A 21,692-nucleotide genomic window follows, 5' to 3' on the forward strand; every position below is an offset into this window, starting at 1 on the left:
AAGAGATAAGCAGAACACCCAGGGGAAGATCATTATAGATTTGAATGGGTCACACAACTTCAGAAGCAGATCTTTCTTTTGGGTAAAGGACAACAAAAAATCAGAAGGTGCACAAAGTCAGGCTTCCTTCTGAAAGGGTGTATAAAATAAGTGGAAAGTCAGCACACTTAGATCAGTCCCCAGTTGCACTGTTTCTTCTTCAGCTTGAATTGCCCTTAAACCATAATAAGATCTTTGAAATAATACTCAAGGTCAGAAAAGGGGGACAGTTTCAAAGAATCAGAGGAAATATCTTTCTTTGAAGTCTTCACGAACAAAGGAAGGAGAAAAAAATTGGAAAATTGATGAATCATATTTCCAAAGGGTCGAGACAACTTATCACCAAACAATTTAGCATGTATGAAGTTACAGTAAGTAATAGTGAAGTAGGAAATATATGAGATGAAGACAATGTGTTACATTGGGGAGGGGGTTTATAAAGATGGAATATCAGATGATAAACCCCACTCAGAAAAAAAGCATTAAAAACGATAAATAATTTCTGGTGAGGGATGGGTGGGTGGGCTGGAGTTGGAGTAAAAGGCAGAAAACTGTACTTGAACAATAATTAAAAAAACTATAAATAATTTCTGTATATATTGACTATGTATTTTGTTAAGTTGAAAGTACCAATTATGTTTGTGTTCAGATGTTTTCTGCTAATTCAGCAAGTAGCACATGTGGCTCACCCTCACAGAAGTATTTTGTAAAGGGAAGGCCGATGGGAGCTTCTTAGTTGGTTAGGTAAGGGGAATGACATAGTTCCTAAACATGCATCAGCACATAGCTGAAGACTCAGGATGCTCCAGATGGCTGCAATAAGAACATCCCTTCTAAACTGTGTCACTCTTGAATCCCAAGTTGAAAGAAAAATGTGATGTGAACTATTGTATTCTGTCAAGTCTGTCGAGTATGAATCCATGACATAGATATGTTATGTAAGTGGAAACTGAATATCTGCCTGCCATGCCAATAACTCAGACTGAAATCAAATCTTGATTATTTTTGGTAGAACAACAGGACTGCATACAAAAACAGCCTTAAGGAAGTAAAATAAGCTATTTTATATGGGTCCAATTAGAGCTCCTGAGGGTGGGCCCCAGCCCTGGCTAGGACAGATGTCAGACATGAGTGTGAACTGGGGAACTGAAGAAAGAAGAGAAGAGAGGATGCTGATTCCCAACTTTCCAGGGGAAATGGAAGAGCAATGCCAAACCCAGAAACACATGTGGTTGCTTAATTGTTTATAGACAGTTAAAAGGATCATAAGCTCAGGTATCTTTCATGTAGCAATAAAAGAGATAATTATCAAAGATGGCCTTTATTATGTTTAGGTATGTTTCCTCTATCCCCACTTTGCTGAGAGTTTTTTTTACCATAAGCAGGTGCTGGATTTTATCAAATGCTTTTCCTGCATCTATTGATATGACCATGTGGTTTTTATCCTTCATTTTGTTTATGTGGTGGATCACATTTATCAATTTGTGAATGATGTAACAACCTTTCATTCCCAGAAGAAATCCCACTTGATCATGGTGTATGACCTTATTTGATACATTGCTATATTTGGTTTGCTAATATTTTGTTGAGGATTTTAGCATCTAAGTTCATCATGGATATTGGCCTGTAATTTTCTTTTTTTCTTTTTTGCAGTGTCTTAATCTGGTTTTGGAATTAGAATAATGCTGGCCTTCTAAAATGAGCTTGAGAGCCTTCTCTCCTCTTCAATTTTTTGAAATAGTTTGAGAAGGAGAGGTGTTAGTTTTCCCCAGAATGTTTGACAAAGCTGCTGCCAGCATCATCCTTAAAGGGCAAACACTACAAACATTCCCCTTAAGATTGGGAATGAGACAGGGATGTCCACTTTCACCTCTTTTATGTCCACCTTCACCTCTAGTAGTGGAAGTCCTAGCCTCAGCAATCAGATAAGATAAAAAAATAAAAGGTGTCCAGATTGGAAAGGAAGAAGAAAAACTTCCTTTATTTGCAGGTGACATGATACTGTACATAGACAACCCCAAAGACTCCACGAAGAAACTGCTAGAATGATAAATGAATTCAGCATAGTAGGACACAAAATTAATATCCAGAAATCAATTGCACTTTTATATGCCAATAAGGAACTAACAGAAAGAGACATTAAGGAAACAATCCCACTCATGATTGCTTCAAAAAGAATAAAATACTTAGGAATACCTAATCAAGGATGTAAAAGACCTGTACTTGGAAAATTATAAGACACTGTACAAAGAAAGTGAAGAAGATACAAATAAGTGGAAGCACATAACATATTCATGGATAGGAAGAATTAACATCATTAAAATGTCCATACTACCCAAAGCAATCTATAGATTCAATGCAATTCCTATCAACATTCCAATGATGTATTGCAAAGAACTAGAACAAATATATCAAAAATTCATATGGAACCACAAAAGGCCCCGCATAGCAACAGTGATCCTAAGAAAGGAGAAAAAAGTTAGAGGAATCACATTACCTAGTATCAAACTATACTATAAGGCCATAGTAATCAAAACAGCATAGTACTGGCATAAAAACAGACATATAGATCAATGGAACAGAATAGAGAGCCCATAAATAAACCCACACTTTTATAGTCAATTAATATTCAACAGAGGAAGTAAGCATATACAATGGGCTAAATATAGTCTATCCAATAAATGATTTGGGGAATACTGGACAGATATGTGTAGAAATGAAACTAGACCACCTTCTTACACCACACACAAGAATGGATTCAAATGGATTAAAGACTCAAATTTAGACTTCAAACCATAAAAATCATAGCAGAAAACATAGGCAGCAAAAACTTGGAAATTGCTTGTAGTAGTATTTTTTCAGATATATCTCCCCAGACAAGAAAAACAAAAGAAAAAATAAACAAATGGGACTACATCAAACTAAAAAGTTTTTGCACAACAAAGAAAAAAAATAAAAAGACAACTCACAGAATGGTGATACATCTGATAAGGGGTTAATATCCAAAATTTATAAAGAACTTACAAAACTCAACACCAAAAAAAGCAACATGATTAAAAAATGGGCAAATGACCTGAATAGACCCTTTTCCAAAAAGCACATAGAGATAGCCAATAGACATATGAAAAGATACTCAATGTCACTAATCAGAAAAATGCAAATGAAACTACAATGAGAGATCATCTCATACCTGTTAGAATGGCTATCACCTATAAATCAACAAGCAAGTACAGGTGAGGATGTGGACAAAGGGGAACTCTTTCTCCCCATTGGTGGTAGCCACTATTGAAGCAGTATGGAAATACCTCCAAAAATTAAAAATGGATCTGCCTTTTGACTCAGTGATCTCACTTCTGGATCCCAAAACACTAATTCCAAAGAACATAAGCATCCCTACATTCATTGCAACATTGTGTACAATTGCCAAGATATGGAAGCAGCCCAAGTGTCCATCAGTAGATGAGTAGATAAAACAACTATGGGACATTTACATGATGGAATATTACTCAGATGTAAAAAAGAAGAAAATTTTGTCCTTTGTGACAGTATGGATGGACCTGGAGAACACTATGCTAAGTGAAATAAGCCAGTCAGAGAAAGACAAATACCATATGATTTCACTCCTATGTGGACTCTATTGTAGAAGCTGAACTAAGAAGCAAAATAGAGACAGACTCAGAGATAGCAGGACGACAGCTAAGGGGGTAGGAGGGAGTAGGGGTCAGAAGGATTGAGCAAAAAGGAGAAAGGACTCATGGACATGGATAACAGTGCGGTGATTGCATGAGGAAGGGACATATAAGGTGACAAACTGGTACTGGAAAAATATAATAAAAAGTAAATTAAAAAGAAAGAAAAAATCATAATAAGTATTACCCTGGGTGGGTAGCTCAGTTGGTTAGAGCATCATCCTGATAAGCCAAGCTGCAGGTTTGATCTCCAGTCAGGGCACAGACAAAAATCAACCAATGAATATATAAATAAGTGGAACAAGAAATCAATGCCCTCTCTCTCTTGTTCTCTCTCCCTTTCTCTCTCAAATTAATTGAAGAAAACATTATTATCAAAGTATAATCTGCAAGGGAGCTATAAACATAAATAAGTTATTTTATAAATGGTAATTAGTAAAACAAAATTTATTTTTTTTAACTTGGCCTCCAGGAGAGAATAAAGACATGAATTAGATATAATAAGAGATTGATGTAAATAGATTATAGACTTGGGAAATCAAATTCATGTTGAATAATGCAAGAAGAAAGAACAAAAAGATGAATCAAAACATTATTAAAATATGAATTAAAATGGTTTTATTTAGATACAATGTTTTGATTCAATATTTTTTATTCAAAAATGAGAAAATTTGTGTTGTCAAGAATCATTGCATTAAGAAATATTATGAATCCATGCTTGAAGGAAACAACAAAATAAAGAGCTTAAGAAAGTAAAAATATTGGTATAAAAACGCCAATGGTAAATGATATCACCAGCTAACCATAGAGTTATTTAAACATTTAGTATCAAAATAAACACTGAAAATAAATATAAATGATAAAAAGTTTAATTTGAACTTTAATTTAATGTTGTATTTAACAGAAAAATAGTTATATTTCTTTATTACATTCAGAATAAAGTAAGTTGATTAGATAATAAAATTTTAAAAATATTGAACCTTAAAAACGAAAAATAAATGGTTAGGTAAAACTTTTATTTGTATTAGGGCAAAGAATGAACCATAAAAATAATTGTATGTTAGATAATACTATTTCAACTTTTGGAAAGATTTAATATAAAACTACAAAATGACAGCTCCAAAAACATAATCAAAGATCTTTATCAAACAAAGTTATTTGAAGATAAGTCCTGAAGATCTTTATATATAACATAATATGAAATGGCTTTATTTAACAAATAAAGGATTCTTACAAATAAATAAATTAAAAAATACAAATTAGAAATAAAAGGAAAGAATATTTACAAAAATAAAAATAAAAATAGAAAAAATGTTGAGTAATTGATTCACCAAGGAAAAATGCAAATAGCTAACATACAAAAAAAAAGATTATTTTCACTAATAATGCAGTTTTAAATGCCAATGGCATACTCATTACCCATTCAAGACTTTGGGCAAAAAATACTGAAATTCGGAGTTGGCAAGAATGGGCATTCTTATGTTATGAGAGGGAGCATGGATTGGCACAAACTTAAAGTAGAACTTTATACATATTTTAAATTTAGTTTTTAGTTTTTACTATAGAGATTAAACTGAATATCCATTTTGAGGAGATAATATTCAAACGTTTATTGTTTCACTGATGAATCTTGTCACACCTTTATAGAAGAATTAACACCAATCCCTCACAAAATCTTCCCAAACTTACAAGAGGAGGGAACGCTTCCCAACTCACCCTGTGGGGACAATATTGCCCTGATGCCCAGATCAGACAAAGATATCACCACAAGGGGACTACAGGCCTATATCTCTTATGAATATAGATGCAAACATTCTCAATAAAAAGGGTTATACCATGACCAACTAGCACGTATGCCAGAAATAGAAAGTTGTTTAACGTAAAAAAGAAAACCACCACATTGATAGAATAAATAATTAAAACTATGATCATTTTAATAGTTGCAGAAACAACATTTAACAATATTCAGTACCTTCTCATGATAAACACACTCAAATTGCGAATAGAAGGGAACTTCCTCAACCTGATGAAGCCATCTACAAAAAAATCGCAGCTATCACCATAGTTACCAATGGAAGACTTAATATTTTCCCCTAAGGATGTCTGCCCTTGCCACACCCATTCAACACTGTTCTGGAGGTTTTAGCCAAATAATTGGATGAGAAAAAATGAATGAGTGAATGAATGAATGATGGGCATTAATATGAGAAAAGGAAAATTATGTTCACAGATAATATGATCTTGTATGTAGAATTTCTGAAGAATCTACTAAAAATATTAAAATTAATAGATGAGGTTATATATTGATATCACATTAATACACAAACATCAGTTCTTTTCTATACCCTAATATTGAATAATGTGAAAATTAAATTGAGAATATTTCATTTATATTAGCATCAAAAAGAATAGAAGGCTTAGAATAAATATAGCAATAGAAGTGTAAGCCATATATTAGTTTTATGTTGCTGCGGCGACAAATTACTACAAATTTAGCAGGATTAAAAATAAATGACACACATTTATTTTTTTCTAGTTCTGGAGACCACAACTCTGAAATAAGTGTCACTGGGCTGAAGGTAGGATGTCAAAAGTACTGGTCCCACTGGTGTCTCTAAGGGAGAATCTCTTTCGCACATCACCAGGCTCTTACTCTTACCCCTTTGTCTTCTTCCACATTTAAAGGAACTTTGTGATTACATTGGGCCCACTTTGATAGTCCAGGATAACCTTATTTTAAGGTCAGCTGATGAGAATCTTAAGCATTTGCAATTCTAATATACCTTATTATATTGTATAACCCAACATATTTACAGGTTCTATATATTATCCCGCTAATTTCAAATTTTCTATGTTTTGTTATTGTTAAAAACGTGACATTAAAAAAATATTATGTAGAAACTCTGGAAATCAGATTTCCTTCTTTCCAGGATTTCTTGCTGCTGTTAGTTTTTGATTTTTTTTTTTTAGTGTCTTTCTTGAAGTAATTCGGTAAAGTCTGTATCCTTTGTTGTGTGTGGCCACAGAAGTCAGCTTTTTAGCTCAGGGGTCAACTAAAAATTGAACACGTACAGATTAAATGCCTTGAACAAATAAGTCATCCAGTCTTTGGCCAGTGGCTCTGTGTGCATAACGGGACCCATTTTCAACACTCTGGGAGTTTACAACTCTGCCTCAGCTTTTACTTCTTACTTGCAGAACCCCTCCAGGTCAGAGAACAGGTAAGAGATTAGACTCTTCTCAATTTTTTATTGGATATTCTCACAGTTCTCTAAATGCACTGGTTCTTCATAGGCATATGGCAGAGTGTTTTAAAACTCCCTATGGACATTTAATTCTCCAGTTTCTCTGTTTAAGAATTTGTTCAACCACTTGTTTACTCAACTGTCAGTTGCTGCCTCAGGCAGGTGCAATTTTTTTATTGAATTTATTGGGGTGGCATTGGTTCACAAGAATCGTATTTCAAGTGTACAACTCAATGAAACATCATCTGCACATTGCATGGTGCGCTCATCACCCCATGCAGTCTCTTTCCTTCCCCCCTTTTCACCCATTTGCCCACGTCTACCTACCCCCCTCTTCCTTTTCCCTCTGGCTATCACCACACTGGTGTCTGTGTCGATGTGTTATACATATGTATGTATGTATCTATATATGTGTGTGTGTGTATATTTTTTCTTTTTTGCTTTATTCCTTCACCTTCTTTCATTCAACCACCCTCCCGCCTCACCTCTGACAGCTGTCAATCTGTTTCGCACATCCATGCCTCTGTCTATTTTGTTCATCAGTTTATTTTGTTCATTAGATTCCACGTGTAAGTGAGATCATATGGAATTTGTCTTCAGGCAGTTGCAATTTTAAACGCTTGCTCTTACATGATTGCTTGCTATACATGTTCTAGCAAATAGTCCATTTAAACCAAATAAGCCCTGACTCAGGTCAAATAAAAACAAGCCCTGCAAATGTGAATTTCCAGGGGGCTTCCAGAAAGTTCAAACGGTCACATTTCTCCAGGCACGGGCCTTTGCAGGGATCTCCAAACCTGTGCCAACGCTCTGCCCGCTGATGCCCACGTGCACAGCTACCGTGACTGTGAGGCCATGGGTTTCCAAGGTTTCTGCCGAGCTGAGAAGAGGGGCTTGGCAATGAAACAAGCCGAAACATGAAAAACTCCACTTCTTACACAGATTCTGCAATTTTTCTTGAACAAATGCTCTCTGGATTGATGCAGGCTGCTGGTTAAGATCTAAGTTCCGAAAAGATTTTGGCAATTTTTGCTTTTAAGGAGGAGGTTTTTGAAGGTCTTTATTCTGCAACTCTGGAACTAGTTCTCTTTATGATAAGTTTTCACTGAAATTTAGTCTCATTATAATATTATTTAGAGAAAATTTTATATTTTAGGGTTTTTATGACAAGTGAAAGGCTTCCATTAGGTTTGGGTTCCTTTCATACAGTGATCTCAGTAGCAACACGTGGCGTGCCTGAGCAAGCATGTATATGTATATATGTATATGTGAGGATATCTCTATGATCACATGATACCTATGAGGAGTATTAGAGGAGGTGGCCAAATTCCTGGTCTAGCACCTTCAATCCTGTTCATTTCAATTAAAGAAGTATTTATGGATTCCCTACAACGATTCAGCTGATCTGCTGTGTCACAAGAACACAAAGATGAGTAAGACACAGATGCTGCCCTTAATGCACTTATAGTATCCCTCAGCTTTTTTGTTTTGTTTGTTTGTTTGTTTGTTTGTTTGCTAGAAAGAAGGGGCTAAGCCAATAGATCTGGAGATAATATTGGCTTCAGAGGAAAATGCAGCTAGGCTAGAATCTGCCAAAAAAAAAAGTACCAACAATGGTATTCTTAGCAAATGGTTACTGTGAGCCCATGACTGCCAACGTTTTACATGGATTTTTCTCATGCAGCTGTCATGGCAACCTTATGAAGTATGTTATCCCCATTTTAAAATGACCAACCGAGGCTCTCAGAGGTTATGTAAAATGACAGAGCTGTTGCTTCATCATTTCCACAGTTGAAAAGAATCCCGACTTCAGAAGGTGCTTCTAATATACAATGAGATCCTGCCACTTGCCTGAGGAGGGCCCTTGGGCAGTCACTCCAAGTTTCCACTAAGCTGTGAGACTATGCAAAATACATCCTTAACTCTCCTCTCTGTGGTGATCATGTATCACTTTTAGAGTTAGACAAGAAATGCATTCAAAGAAGTATGTTGTTACTTTTCAATGCTTAGCCTCTTCATGTCCTTCATGTAAAAGTAATAAACTATGCTAAGAACAGAAGCACAACACACACCTCTTCAGAAAATATGAAGTAGGATATTTTTATTTAACAGGCATGTCTAAAAACTATCTTGGTAAAGCTCTGGCCAGGGAGCTCAGTTGGTTAGAGCATTGTCCCAATATGCCAAAGTTGTGGGTTTGATTCCCAGTCAGGGCATCTACAAGAATCAACCAACAAATGCATGAATAAGTGGAATGAAAAACTGGTATTTCTCTCAAATGAACAAATCTTCAAAAACCATCTTGGTAAAAATCTAATAAGGTTCCTGATTATGAAAGCATCTACCTCTGAAACTCAGGAAGACACAGAACATCACAATCTTAGGGAAATGGTACATCAGTCTCTTCATCATGCTTTGAAATTTGAACTCTTGACTTTGCTTCTAGCAAATAAAAAGATCATCCATGCTTCAGTTCTTTTATGACATTCTTGACATACTTGTCAAGGAGCTTTCATATTGTGGTTTTAGGCACAATATACATACATCAACAGGTAGCTTGTACAGGGAAGAGAAAGTATGAGGGAGTTTGGAGAGGGTCATTTATTCACAATTCACAAATCACATTATCAAGGGAGAAACTATGTTTAACAGGATACTATCAGTTCTTTTTCTGCCTTAAGCAGTGAACTCAGGAAAACATGCAGCACTGTGAAATTGTTTAAACCACTAATCCCAACTGCTTTTATTTTGTAGAGATATCTGGGAAGATACATGCTGTTTCACATAATCAGCTGTGGTCGTACACAAGAAAATGCAGCCCCAAGCATCAGAAAAATGGACATTGTGTTTACATTCAAAACCACTCTATTGTCATTTACTTGGCAGAGGTAAAGATCAAATAATATATTATTAAGTCAGTATAGTATGTATTTTATTGATCTATTAATATTGACCTGTAGACTGATATGCAACTCTATTTCAGTAGCTCAAAGCTCATCTAAATGGACCAACAATATAATCAAACATACCTGTGGTCACAGAGGTTAAACACTACATGCTTTACATTATTCAAAAACCAAGCCAAATGAAAAAAAAAGTATTTTAAAAAAGTATTTTGGGGGTTTTGGCCAAAAAATGTTTTTCTTCTAAAACAAAATCTAAATCACATATATATATGAAATGTATAGAATTCTTTCTCTCTTCTGTAAAAACAGAATACAAAGAGTTATTGGTATAGTTTTTAAATACATATTTTAAGGGCTAAAAACCAATAGATAGCAAATATTTTCACAGTAATTATATTTCTCTTTTAGTTTATAACTGTTTCCATGTTTAACTTGCTCAGAGCTCGAGGCATGGTGTTCCCAATTAACGTTTCACGAGTAGTGTTCTTTTAATGGAGCTTGGCATAACCCTCACATCACAAGAGCCTCTTTTCCTTCTTAGCCCCTTGTATTTGAAGTTACCTGTTTTACAGCAATTTTTGAGCTATGAGTTCTCTAAGTTCTCAAAATTCTTATGAATGAATAAAAAATAATAATGGGTGACATTTATTGAGTCTACATGTGCCAGGCAATGAGAGTATTTTTGATTTTCATATATTATATCCTTCATAACCGACCTACAAAGTAGGTATGACTATATTATACCAGTTTCACAGGTGATAAAACTGATGGGACTAGCAAACTTAGAGCTAGGAAGTGTTCTATCAGGGAAACCTGAAACTCAGACTCCAAGCGCTAGATGTTTAGATCTTGCTTGCACTGGAGCACGCTCCCATGAACCTCTCCCTTGCACTGGAGCATGCTCATTTTAACCTTGTACTTTTGCTCTTTTAACAGTGCAAAGGCAGTGCCAGTGCACATCCTCTGCATTCCTCCACTCAGTCGTCATTCGGTGACTATGAATAAGTTTCAATAGCTAATTCATCTATCTGCCAAGTAAACGCACAGAGTGCTTTACCTTACCAATGTGTGATTGCTCTCTGTGGGCAACTATGTAATAACAGCCAGTTCTACAGTGATTGGGTTACCCATGTCACTCCTAAGAAGAGTCCTGATACACAAATCCTACTAAGGATCCTACAGACTTAGGCATAAACAAAACCAATTATACTGTAAATAATACATGGTGATAATCAGTCGTGTGTATAATGTTATTCTGGAACAATATAGCCTTTGTAATAAGGGTTTTTAAATGCCTTTAGTATGTATAGTCTGTATATTTGCATAATTTTTATTGTTAAAAGTTTTCCACATGTATTTTTTGAGTATAAATATGTTTAAAATGTAAGTGTTGAAAATATTTTAATAAAAATAATCATTATCATTAAGGCAAATAAAAAATGTGGCTGACATTTACTGAGAATACTCACCAGTCAGAGAAGTAGCGAGGCTCAAACAGGGATGTGAGAGGTGGTAAATGGGCCCTCCTGCTATTTTGATCTTAGGTAGTGTAGGTAGCTTTGCCTGTTTGCTTTTGTGTTCCCCACTTTGCCCTGTTACCTTAAACCCTGTATTTCTCTTCTAGCCCATTTTAATCCATGACATCCGGATTGTACATTGGCCTCCCAGGTCTTCTTGGTTCCCAGCTCTACAAAATCCGTTCTTCTTGTAAGCATCAAAACATGGGGCTTAACCACCCCTTCTTAAAGTAACTTTTACTATCTATCTATTAATATAGCCTATAATAAGGTATCCTCAAAATTAGATCACTTATGTACTCCATGCTTTTCAAATACAAATTTTACTTGATCATTGCAAATTGCCTTTAAGCATAAAAGTAAATTACATTTTCTATATTGTTTTAAAAGGTTCTGAATCTATGATTGTGATATGAGCCTACAGCTGTGGAGTGGGGTACCATATTTGTTTAGTGTGGAATTACGTTTGTAAAACCAGTACTATAATTTCCTTTTTCCCTCAAAATTCAATAAGGCTAAAAATTAACTGCTTTATATTTTTAATAAAATTTTAAAACTCAGTCATAAAACTGCTCAAGATGGGAATACAAGGTACAAGTTCCAAAATTCAGTTATTTGCAAAAATAATAATCTATTCTGGGTTTCTGTTTCATCTTAATTCAATATTGGTAATATTTATTTTAATAGACATCTATTGTTTTATGAAGAAATCCAAACATACCATATTTTTCAGACTATAAGACACCCCCAAATTTGGGAGGAAAATTAGGGTGAATCTTATAGTCCAAATGTACCTTTACATTGGTGAAATATTATGTTATTTATGTTGTTAAATATTTACCACATTTTTTGCTTCAAAATTTGTTTCCCTATTTTCCTCCTCTAAAACATAGGTGTGTCTTATGATCCGAAAAATAGGGATATCTATACACATATAAAGATGGACTCTAAGGAGGACTACCATTGCATTAATTAACTAAAGAAACAACTACATATAAAATTATCACTTCAGAATCAAATTTATTATTTGATTTTTAAAATTATACAATAGATAGAGCTCATAAATAGGAAAAATGTATCTTCAAAAATAAACTATTTTTTTACTGACTTAATTATGTAAGTTAAAAAAATCAAATTATATAATTTTAAGTTTCAGAAAGCATGAATTTCAAGAATTTTAAAGATATAAGCATTGTATAAATATATACTATATGCATATATTATATAAATATATATGTTATATATACAAAATACATTGCATGTATGTGGTCTTCAATGTTGATTTGCATACATTAAACATAAAATGAGGTATGATTTTTAAACTTTTTCAGAATTGATTTCAGACTAGTGGTTGTCAGAGGAGAGGGTTTTAGGAGATTAGGTTAATAAAGTCAAGGAATTAAGGAATAAAAAGTGGTAGTATAAAATGGTCACAGGGATGTAAAGTACAGCATAGGGAATGTGTCAATAATACTGTAATAATTCTGTATGGTATCAGGTGTGCACTGGAAATATCAGGAGGATTACTTAGTAAACACCAGCTCTTTCTGGAAAAAGCCCAGTCATTGTTAACATAACAAGAGTGGTTTGCTCAACATCAGCGTAACCTGGCAGCCAAGGAGAGTGGACTGGAATGCGCATGTGTGAACAATGATGACTTCACTGTACTAGTCAGTGGGGGCCCTAGATGCCGTTGAGTGAGCATGTGTATTGTGTGGCCATCACATTCAAAATGACTGAGAGAGTAGAGCAATAAATCTGCGTCAAATTTTGTGTTAAGCTTGAATATTCCTCTGCAGAATCTATTCAGATGATTGATTGAGTAGGCATTTGGGGATGAAGGAATGAGTGCAGCACAAAAAAGAGTGTGGCACAAATGCTTCAAAGATGGTTGACAATCTGTTGAAAGTGATCCTTTGCAATGAGCAGAACACCTGAGAATGTTGAATGGGTATGGACTCCAATCAACAGAGATCAGAGATTGACAGTGCAAGAACTAGAAGCTAAGCTGGGGATTCCCAAAACTACTGACTGTGTCCAAGATTTCCATGCTAGATTTTGGCATGAAACATGTCATGGCAAAATTTGTTCCACAGTTTCTGCCACTAGAGCAGAAAGAACATTGTGCTGCAGTTGCTAATGACTTGACTTGACTCAAACCACTGCCAATGAACCAGATTTCCACAAGAAGGTCATAACCAGAGATAAATGGTGGGTCTGCAGCTATGATCTGGGAATGAAGGCCCAGTTGTCCCAATGGAAGCTGCCTAGCTCTCCATGCCCAAAGAAGGTGCAGCAAACTCCTAGCAAGATCAAGACCATGTTAACTGTGTTTTTTGAATGAGGAGGTGTTGTCCATCATGAGTACACCACTCCCGGACAAACAATTAATAAGGAGTACTACCTCAACGTTCTTATTGGTTGAGAGATGTGATATGACAATACGGTCACAGCTATGGATAGCTGGTGATTGGCAGCTTTACCACAACCACATGCCCACTCATGCATCATGTCGAATACAGAGATTTTGGTGAAACATCAAATCACCCAGGGAACTCCACCCCCTAAAGCCCATGTTTGGTGCCCAGTGACTTTTAGCTTTTCCCCAAACTCATATCACCTTTGTAAGGGAAGAGATTCCAGACCATCGATGAGATTCAGTAAAATACAACAGGGCCACTGAAGGCAAATGGGAGAACTGTATGAGGTCCCAAGGTGACAGAAGGAGACAGAGCTGTCCTTGAAGGAGACAGAGCTGTCCTTGTCCTATGTACAATGTTCCCTGTATCTGGTATCTTTTTCAACAGATGTCTCTGTTTTTCATATTACATGGCTAGATACCTTCTGGGCAGGCCTCATATCCGATTGTCTAAACACTATGCTATACAACTGAAACCAAACAGAATAATAATGAATGTAAACTGTAATTTAAAAAACATAATTTTAAGAAGATGATCCCTACCTAAAATTTTTAAAAAGTTTTTATTATTTTGATGATCATTCCTGTTCATTAATTCTACAAAAGAATATTTGCTGTTGAATATTACTCACTTAAAAACAGTTATGGTTAAATGTATTTTCTCTCATGTACGAGAAAAGAGCAAACAGTGTAACTACATTTTACTAAAATTCTGCCAAAGACAGTACTGAATGTAAATTTATATTATGAGTGAATAATGATATATTTCACCTCATTTTAATTTCAGTAATTGAGTGGAGAAACAGGAAGACCTGTTAAAAGAACCCTGTGCTGGTCAAGCACTAATGAGGAAATATCTGAGTCACTGGCTGCCATGGTTACTGTGCATTATGGAAATCTGATTAGCATGCCCAGCAGCTACATAAGTGATAGGCTACATGCCTAATTGTGTTGTCTCTGTTTGCAAGATGGGTTTTATGTTCCTAAAAGATGAGAGGTGGTGGGGTTCTGTTTCTTCTTATACCTGATATGGAATGTACTACGTGTTCAAAAATTAAATTCAAATATCTAGCACTTAAAGTAAATTACACTTTGAGAAAACTTTCAAAAAATGAGTTCACTCGCAGATTTCTGAAAAACTTAGCTTCTTCATATCTATCTAATTTCATTAACATCATACCAAGAAAAAATGTTTTTAAAAAAGAGTTTGGTGGAAACATGAAAATAAATCAATAAGAGTCTTCCTCAGAATAAAATTTCCTAATGGACTGGTTTGGAAATTGCCCCAGAACTGTGAGTTTCCAGGAGCAGTAAGACCAGAGAATGTTGGAAAGAGCCCGATGCAAGCGTGTTTACAAATGCTGAGTGTGATGATGGACAGAAGGACGGATGGAGAGAAGGGGCATGGGATTGGGTAGGAGTTGACGACAAGCAACTGTAGGCAGAACTTTTCAATGTATCTGTGTGTTTAGCAGTATTTTTCCTTTTGTGTCCTTGGCCTTTACCGTACAACAATCCAGTGAATTCTGAAAATTACAGAACTCTATACTTTCAGTTCTACTTTGTTGTCTTTAATATCTTGAGTGTCATTAAATCTGTAACAAAATTGATCACTGCCTTCTGATCCTTTTTTTGCCAGATAACTTAATTCTAAATGAAAAACCTGCAAGATTAGCTGAGGCAAAGTAAACACTAGCATACATTACCGACTGGAAATCCGGGTGTCTTGTCAGATCTTATGAGTACAAGAAGCATTAATAACACTTCTTCTGGGAAGCTTTTTACTCTTGTTAAATGCATCAGCACGTGGACTAAGTTTTACAGGTCCCAAATATGAAAAGCAATCAATCTAAAGTCAATATAATGAAAGGCAAAGGAGCATTTATCTACACTTTTCTAAATTCAGTAAGGGTGTGATGTTGCAGAGACAAAAAAAAAGTGTCATCAAAACCAGCAAAGCACAAAGTTTAACATATACAAGGTAAGTACTAAAACTCTATTGAATTGTGTATTTGAAATTTTGCTAAGAGGGTAGATCTTATGTGAAGTATTTTAGTGATGGTGATAATAATAACAAATAAAGTGGATGGCAGGAAACTATTGGAGATGATAGAAACATTTATAGCATAGACGGTGCTAATGTTTTCAAGGATGTATACCTATCTCCCAACTCATCCAGCTGCATATATTAAATATGTACAGTTTCTGTCTGTTATTCCTATTTCAGTTTTAAAAAGGCAGGAGAGTGAAGAAGCAGAATTTACAAGTGCATTCCTTAGAGAGAACAGGTTGGATCAAGGGTTCATGAGCACTGACCTGGGATGCAAGCAGCAGTTGGAAAGCCAGTCGGTGTGGCCAGTTCCTGTGACAAGCACTTTGGCTTTGGAGAGCCCCATTGCCTTCCAGAGGCGGTCCTCACTGCAGGAGACTAGGATGTCTTTGTGCGGGTGCATGATGATGCTGCACAGGGAGAGAGAAGAAAGAGAGAGTGATGGGGGAATAACAGACAATGCTTTCACACTGTGAACAAATGAAATGGCAGTGGGCTATCCCACTTTGGCAAGGTGGGGTCCTTCATAGCGTGCTGGAGCTCAGAGGAACCAGATTTTTCGTTCTGGCTACCGCTCCAACCCTAATCACTTTCTGATCACTGTCAATCTAATTCACTTCACTGGACTTCAGGCTCCTTATGTGTCAAATGAAACATTTGATTTAAGTAATTGCTTGTGTCTAATTCTAATTTGAAAACAATAATTCTGGCTTTTTTTTAGGAGGAAAAAGTGATGCCAATGATAATTTGGTATTAGGATAGTTGGACTAGTAACCATGTTTATTATTAAGAAAATCAAAATTCTTTTCAGATTATAGCATATCTTACATCAACTAAAAGGCATTATCAACTAAAAGATCATGAATCATAACCACTATCACAGTCCTTTAACAAACACTATAAATGAAAGATTAACTCCATGGCCTACTATCTACACAAAGCAAAATAGCTCAAATTTGGTGCTAATATGCCACTTAAATTGGCTTCAGTCAATGTACAGTACACAAATTACGGTAATGAATCCAGGATGCACAAGGCAATTCCCACTCAACAAAGGCATAGAGGGAAAGGAGAGAGAAGTATGCAAAATTAACGATTAACACATTAAGCAGTATTATTTGAACCGGGCTATGATCATTGGGGTTATTTAAATATTGGAGCTAACCCATTCCAAAATTGAGTCTAGAAGGTTCATGCCCGATATTTTATCTACGGCAATGCTTTAATCTTATTTATACAGAGTTTCAGCTATGCCTTACAGTGTAATGGAACAAAGGTGCCCAATGTTAAGCACCTATCAAAACATCAGTCTAAATATGAGTGACAAATTGTTCGATTTCAACATAGCCATCTCAAAGCTAAGGCACAATGTTTTTACTTGCCCAAACAGTGAAGTGAAACAATGACTTAAAAATAAAAACTATATATTCATTTCTCTCAAAGGCCTTGTTCCTTACTTCCTCAATATAGACTTTAGTAAATTCCATTCCCAAAGAAATAATGGTCTCAGTCCATCCCTACACGGGTAGCTCCAGGGCTTACATGAGATTAAAACTTTTCTCACCATGGGTCCCTCCCATTAATACCATTTAACCTCAATGTCTGGAATGGAAACTTCCTTTTGTTGCATTAGACTTATATGATTTTGGAAATCTGCTGAGGTCAATCAGTGCTGCAAACATTCAACTCACAGGCATGTACCACTATGAGCAGGGCCTTCTTTCTAGTGAAACAATGTCTCATTTTTCTCCAGCACTTCCCTGCTCAAAATAAACACCGTGGAAGGGAAATTTTTCATTTTGTAATTCATCATCATGTTGGTTTGTGACTTTCAGAAGGCCAGCTCAGGAAAGGAATTTATTACAGCTCAAACCGGGTAGAGGTTACATTTATAGAACTTAATTAGAACAAAAATATGATGAGAAGTAAAAAAAATGTCAGGCTGAAATGAATTCTACACTCAAATACACATAAGAAGGCAGACCAAATCCTTGAAGTTACTGAATATGATGTATATGGGCTTACGGCTTTCCTGGCAGACACATGCACACTAGAGTAGATGATAAATGACCCTCTTTAAGTGAAGATAACTAAATCATTGACGTCTTTACGAACTCTGAAAGATAAGTTTCCCAAATGACTCTTGGGAGGGGAGCTATTTGCAGAAGTTAAGGAAAAATATAAACACACCCCTTTGGTGGCTAACCAATTTCAGAAGTGTTTTTCCAGATTCTTATCTCCTCTGTTCCAGAGCCTCCTCTACCCCAATGGCACCTCCTACCTCCACGCCACACACTGATCACACACTCTTGCGTCTTTGTCCACACCTCCTTTTTCTAACGTGGCTTCACTTTGCACATTTCTCTCATAAGTGTTTTCCCCCCCTAATCATTCTGCACAAATTTCAGCCAAATGTTGATATTCTATTTTTTAAAGAATGTGTTTTACTTCACCCATGAAATGTCCTTAAGTGAACAGAAATATTTCCAGCATGTATCAGAAGGCGCTTAATGCTTCACAACGATCAGCCAACGCACCCTTGTTACTGACGTGGTCACTAAATAAGTGCCCTGGTGGAGGCTGGGTCACAGTGATGAAGACCCTCCCCCAAGATTAAACTCCCAACTCAGATCACTCCATGTGGGAGATGATCAAGACGGAGAACACAGGGGCCAGAAATGGTTCCCCAGATACAGAAATTCAACGTCATTATCAAGTCTATAGTGCGGTACTGGTATCTGAAGTCTTCCTGCTCCATCCTTGGCAATTTACGGTGACGATATCTAATATCGTCTGAAAACTGAATGTGCACCAGAACTTGTCCTAAGTGCTTTTAATTTTTGCAAGATGAATGAAAGCTCACGAGAGGAGGGTTTATGGCTGTGCTATATGCCACATACTTTCTGTATATTCACCCCCAGCTAGGCTGGCACACAGCTACTCAACAAATGCTTGTCCAATATCTGATCTAGGGATTGGCTTTGGCACTATTAGTTTTGTCATGTTGCAATGAAGTGAACAGAAGTTGAGACACGTAAGTTGCTTGAGTTCACATTTGGTAATGGATAGAGGCTGACTTTGAATTCAAGGTAGTTAGATTTTAAGGCTCATGATTTTAGTTACTTCTACTTAGTATCAATCTTTCACAGGTTGTTATTTATATGTGTGTTATAAACATCAACAATTATTATAGAGATTGAAGATAATTATTATCATTCCCAATAAGTAAGTGCTTAAGTCGTTTAAGGGTGTCCAACCTTTTGGAGTCTCTGAGCCACACTGGAAGAAGAAGAGTTGTCTTGGGCCACACATTAAATACACAAACACTAATGAAAACTGATGAGCAAACAAAAGGTTTTAAGTAAATTTATGATTTTGTGTTGAGCCGCATCCATAGCCGTCCCAGGCCACATGTGGCCCATGGGTCATGGGTTAGACAACTCTTCAACTTAAACCCTGAGTTAAAGAAACCATCTGGGAATTGTCAGCTTACAGATTGGAGCCGTGCACCACCTGATGTGATAGTCTCAGAGGGAGGAGAGGACCCTGCCCTTCATAGGCACGGGGTCTCCGGTGCTGCAGGACAAACCTGGCCACAGGCCCCTCCCACGTTCCCATCTACGTCAGGCTTCTGTGCGGATGTATGACATTCTGCACCTGAAAAGGTGTTTCATTTGTTTTCTTGTGCTAAAATTATGAGCCTTGTCATGAAAGGTAAGGACCTACATCCAAGATTGCTCTATATCCAGCAAAGCTTTCATTTAGAATGGAAAGACAGATAAAGTGCTTCCCAGATAAGGTCAGGTTAAAGGAGTTCATCATCACCAAGCCCTTATTATATGAAACGTTAAAGGGACTTATCTAAGAAAAAGATTAAAAACATGAACAATAAAATGGCAACAAATTCACAACTATCAACAAATGAACCTAAAAGAAAAGAAAAACAACGAAAACAACCAGAATAGGAACAGAATTAGAGAAATGGTCATCACATGGAGGGAGTTCGGTGGGGAGAGGGAAGGGAGGAATAGGGGGGAAAAGGTATAGGGAAGAAGAAGCATAATTAGTAGGCATAAAATAGACAGGGGGAGATAAAAATTGTATAGGAAACAGAGGATTTAAAGAACTTACAGGTACAACCCATGGACATGAACTAAGGGGGGAATGCTGGAGGGTTGGGGGTGCAGGGTGGAGGAGGGATAATGGGCGGAAATTGGGAAAACTGTAATAGCATAATCAATAAAAAATACTTAAAAATAAATAAAATAAAATTATGAGCCTTGCTTTGTACTTGAAGTTGTCAGAAAACATTGCCTGTTTACCCATCTATTTTAGAAAGCATGCTATAAATAACAGTTGTGGAGAATATTTAATAAGGACTAATAATCTTCCTAGAAAGCTGAGTTCTCAACTATTACCACCCTATTCATCTCTGAATCAGTCTTTTGAATAACCTGAAGAAAAAGAGAAATAACTACCACTCCATAGGAGTCAGTTCTTTATTCTAAAATTGCATACATTAACTCCTAAAATTACACCCATAATACCATAAATAAATTGCATATTTAATGGCCATAACACCCTATGAGTTAAGCCTACCGTTATCCCACTTGGCAGATGGTGGAACTGGGGCACACAGAGGTTAAGTGATCAGCTCAAGGTCATGAATTTAGGAAGTGGCAGACCCAGGGCACAAATTGTAGTGTACTGAGCCCAGAGTCCATATCTCTCTATAGGTAAGTGCAGAACCTCAGCTGCCTTATCTTTTTAAGATGACATGAGGAGCAAAAGCTAAGCCAAATGTTGTCTTATTTCTGTCTAGGAGATTTATTGAGATGCATCTTAAAGATTCTAAAAAACTGAACTTTTTCTTTGGTCATTTCCTAAGGATGTATGAAAGGTTATAACTATTGTCACTTGCTGGTTTCTATTGGGTACCACAGCTAGTTTCCTAGTGCTGGAGGGATGGATCAAAGATGATTGAGAAAGGAGTACTTATGTTCTAAAGCAGAGGTTGGCAAACATGTTCTGTAAAGGGCTGCACAGTAAAATTGTGGGTCACGTGGTCTCTATTGTGACTACTCGAATCTGCCGTTGTAGCCTGAACACAGCAATAGACAAAACAGAAGTGAAATGGACAAGGCTGTGTTCTGGTACAACTTCATTTATAAAAGCAGGTGGTGGGCCAGGTTTGGCCTTTTGGGCCTTACTTTTCCTACAGCCTGTTTTAAATCCTGTGCACTACCTGGAGTAGACTAGTATTTTAAGAGTGTGGACTGAAGTGTTTACTTGCTAGGCATCCTTTGCCAGAGGGTCCTCATCTGAAAAATGGGAAGACTATAGTATTGATCTCATAGGTTTGTTCTGAGAATTAAATACCTTAATACATAAAAGGACTTAGAACAGAGGTGTACATACAGTGAAAACTCAGTGCACACTGTCATAGTACAGAGACGAGTCCTCCGATGCCAGCCTGTTGAGGTTTGAATACTAGCTTCCCACTTACTCTTACTAGCTGATTGCATTACACAACCTCTCAGCCTCAGTTTCCTTATTTGTGAAAAGGAGGGAATAATAAAAGTGATCAATTGGGACGTGGTAAGGATAAAATAAGTGAATCTACATAAAGTGGTTGGAACAATATCTGAACATGGTTAGCTCTCCATAAAAGGTGGTTGCTATTAACATTAATCAACACTATTGTACTTGATTGTAACTGGCGCTTCAAAGAGTTAACCTCTATAATCCCCACGTGCCTCTTTTAGAGATCATGGGCAGTAAGTTCAGCACTTAAAGCTGTAGATACTTAGAGATAAATTATGTTCCC

At 36.4% G+C, this 21,692-nt stretch overlaps 1 protein-coding gene across 4 annotated transcripts in view; it reads right to left on the reverse strand.

The window, feature by feature from the left end:
• The window catches only part of SPAG16 (sperm associated antigen 16), a 738,021-nt gene that overhangs the window by 384,377 nt on the left and 331,952 nt on the right, over nt 1-21,692 (reverse strand). For all 4 annotated transcript variants that reach the window (XM_028509493.1, XM_028509494.1, XM_036022886.1 and 1 more), the window contains one exon: nt 16,132-16,275. In XM_028509493.1, the coding sequence (XP_028365294.1) occupies nt 16,132-16,275 (144 nt within the window). The remainder of the gene's footprint in view (nt 1-16,131; nt 16,276-21,692) is intronic.

The sequence above is a fragment of the Phyllostomus discolor genome, chromosome 4 (genome assembly GCF_004126475.2).
Source record: "Phyllostomus discolor isolate MPI-MPIP mPhyDis1 chromosome 4, mPhyDis1.pri.v3, whole genome shotgun sequence".
NCBI lineage: Eukaryota > Metazoa > Chordata > Mammalia > Chiroptera > Phyllostomidae > Phyllostomus > Phyllostomus discolor.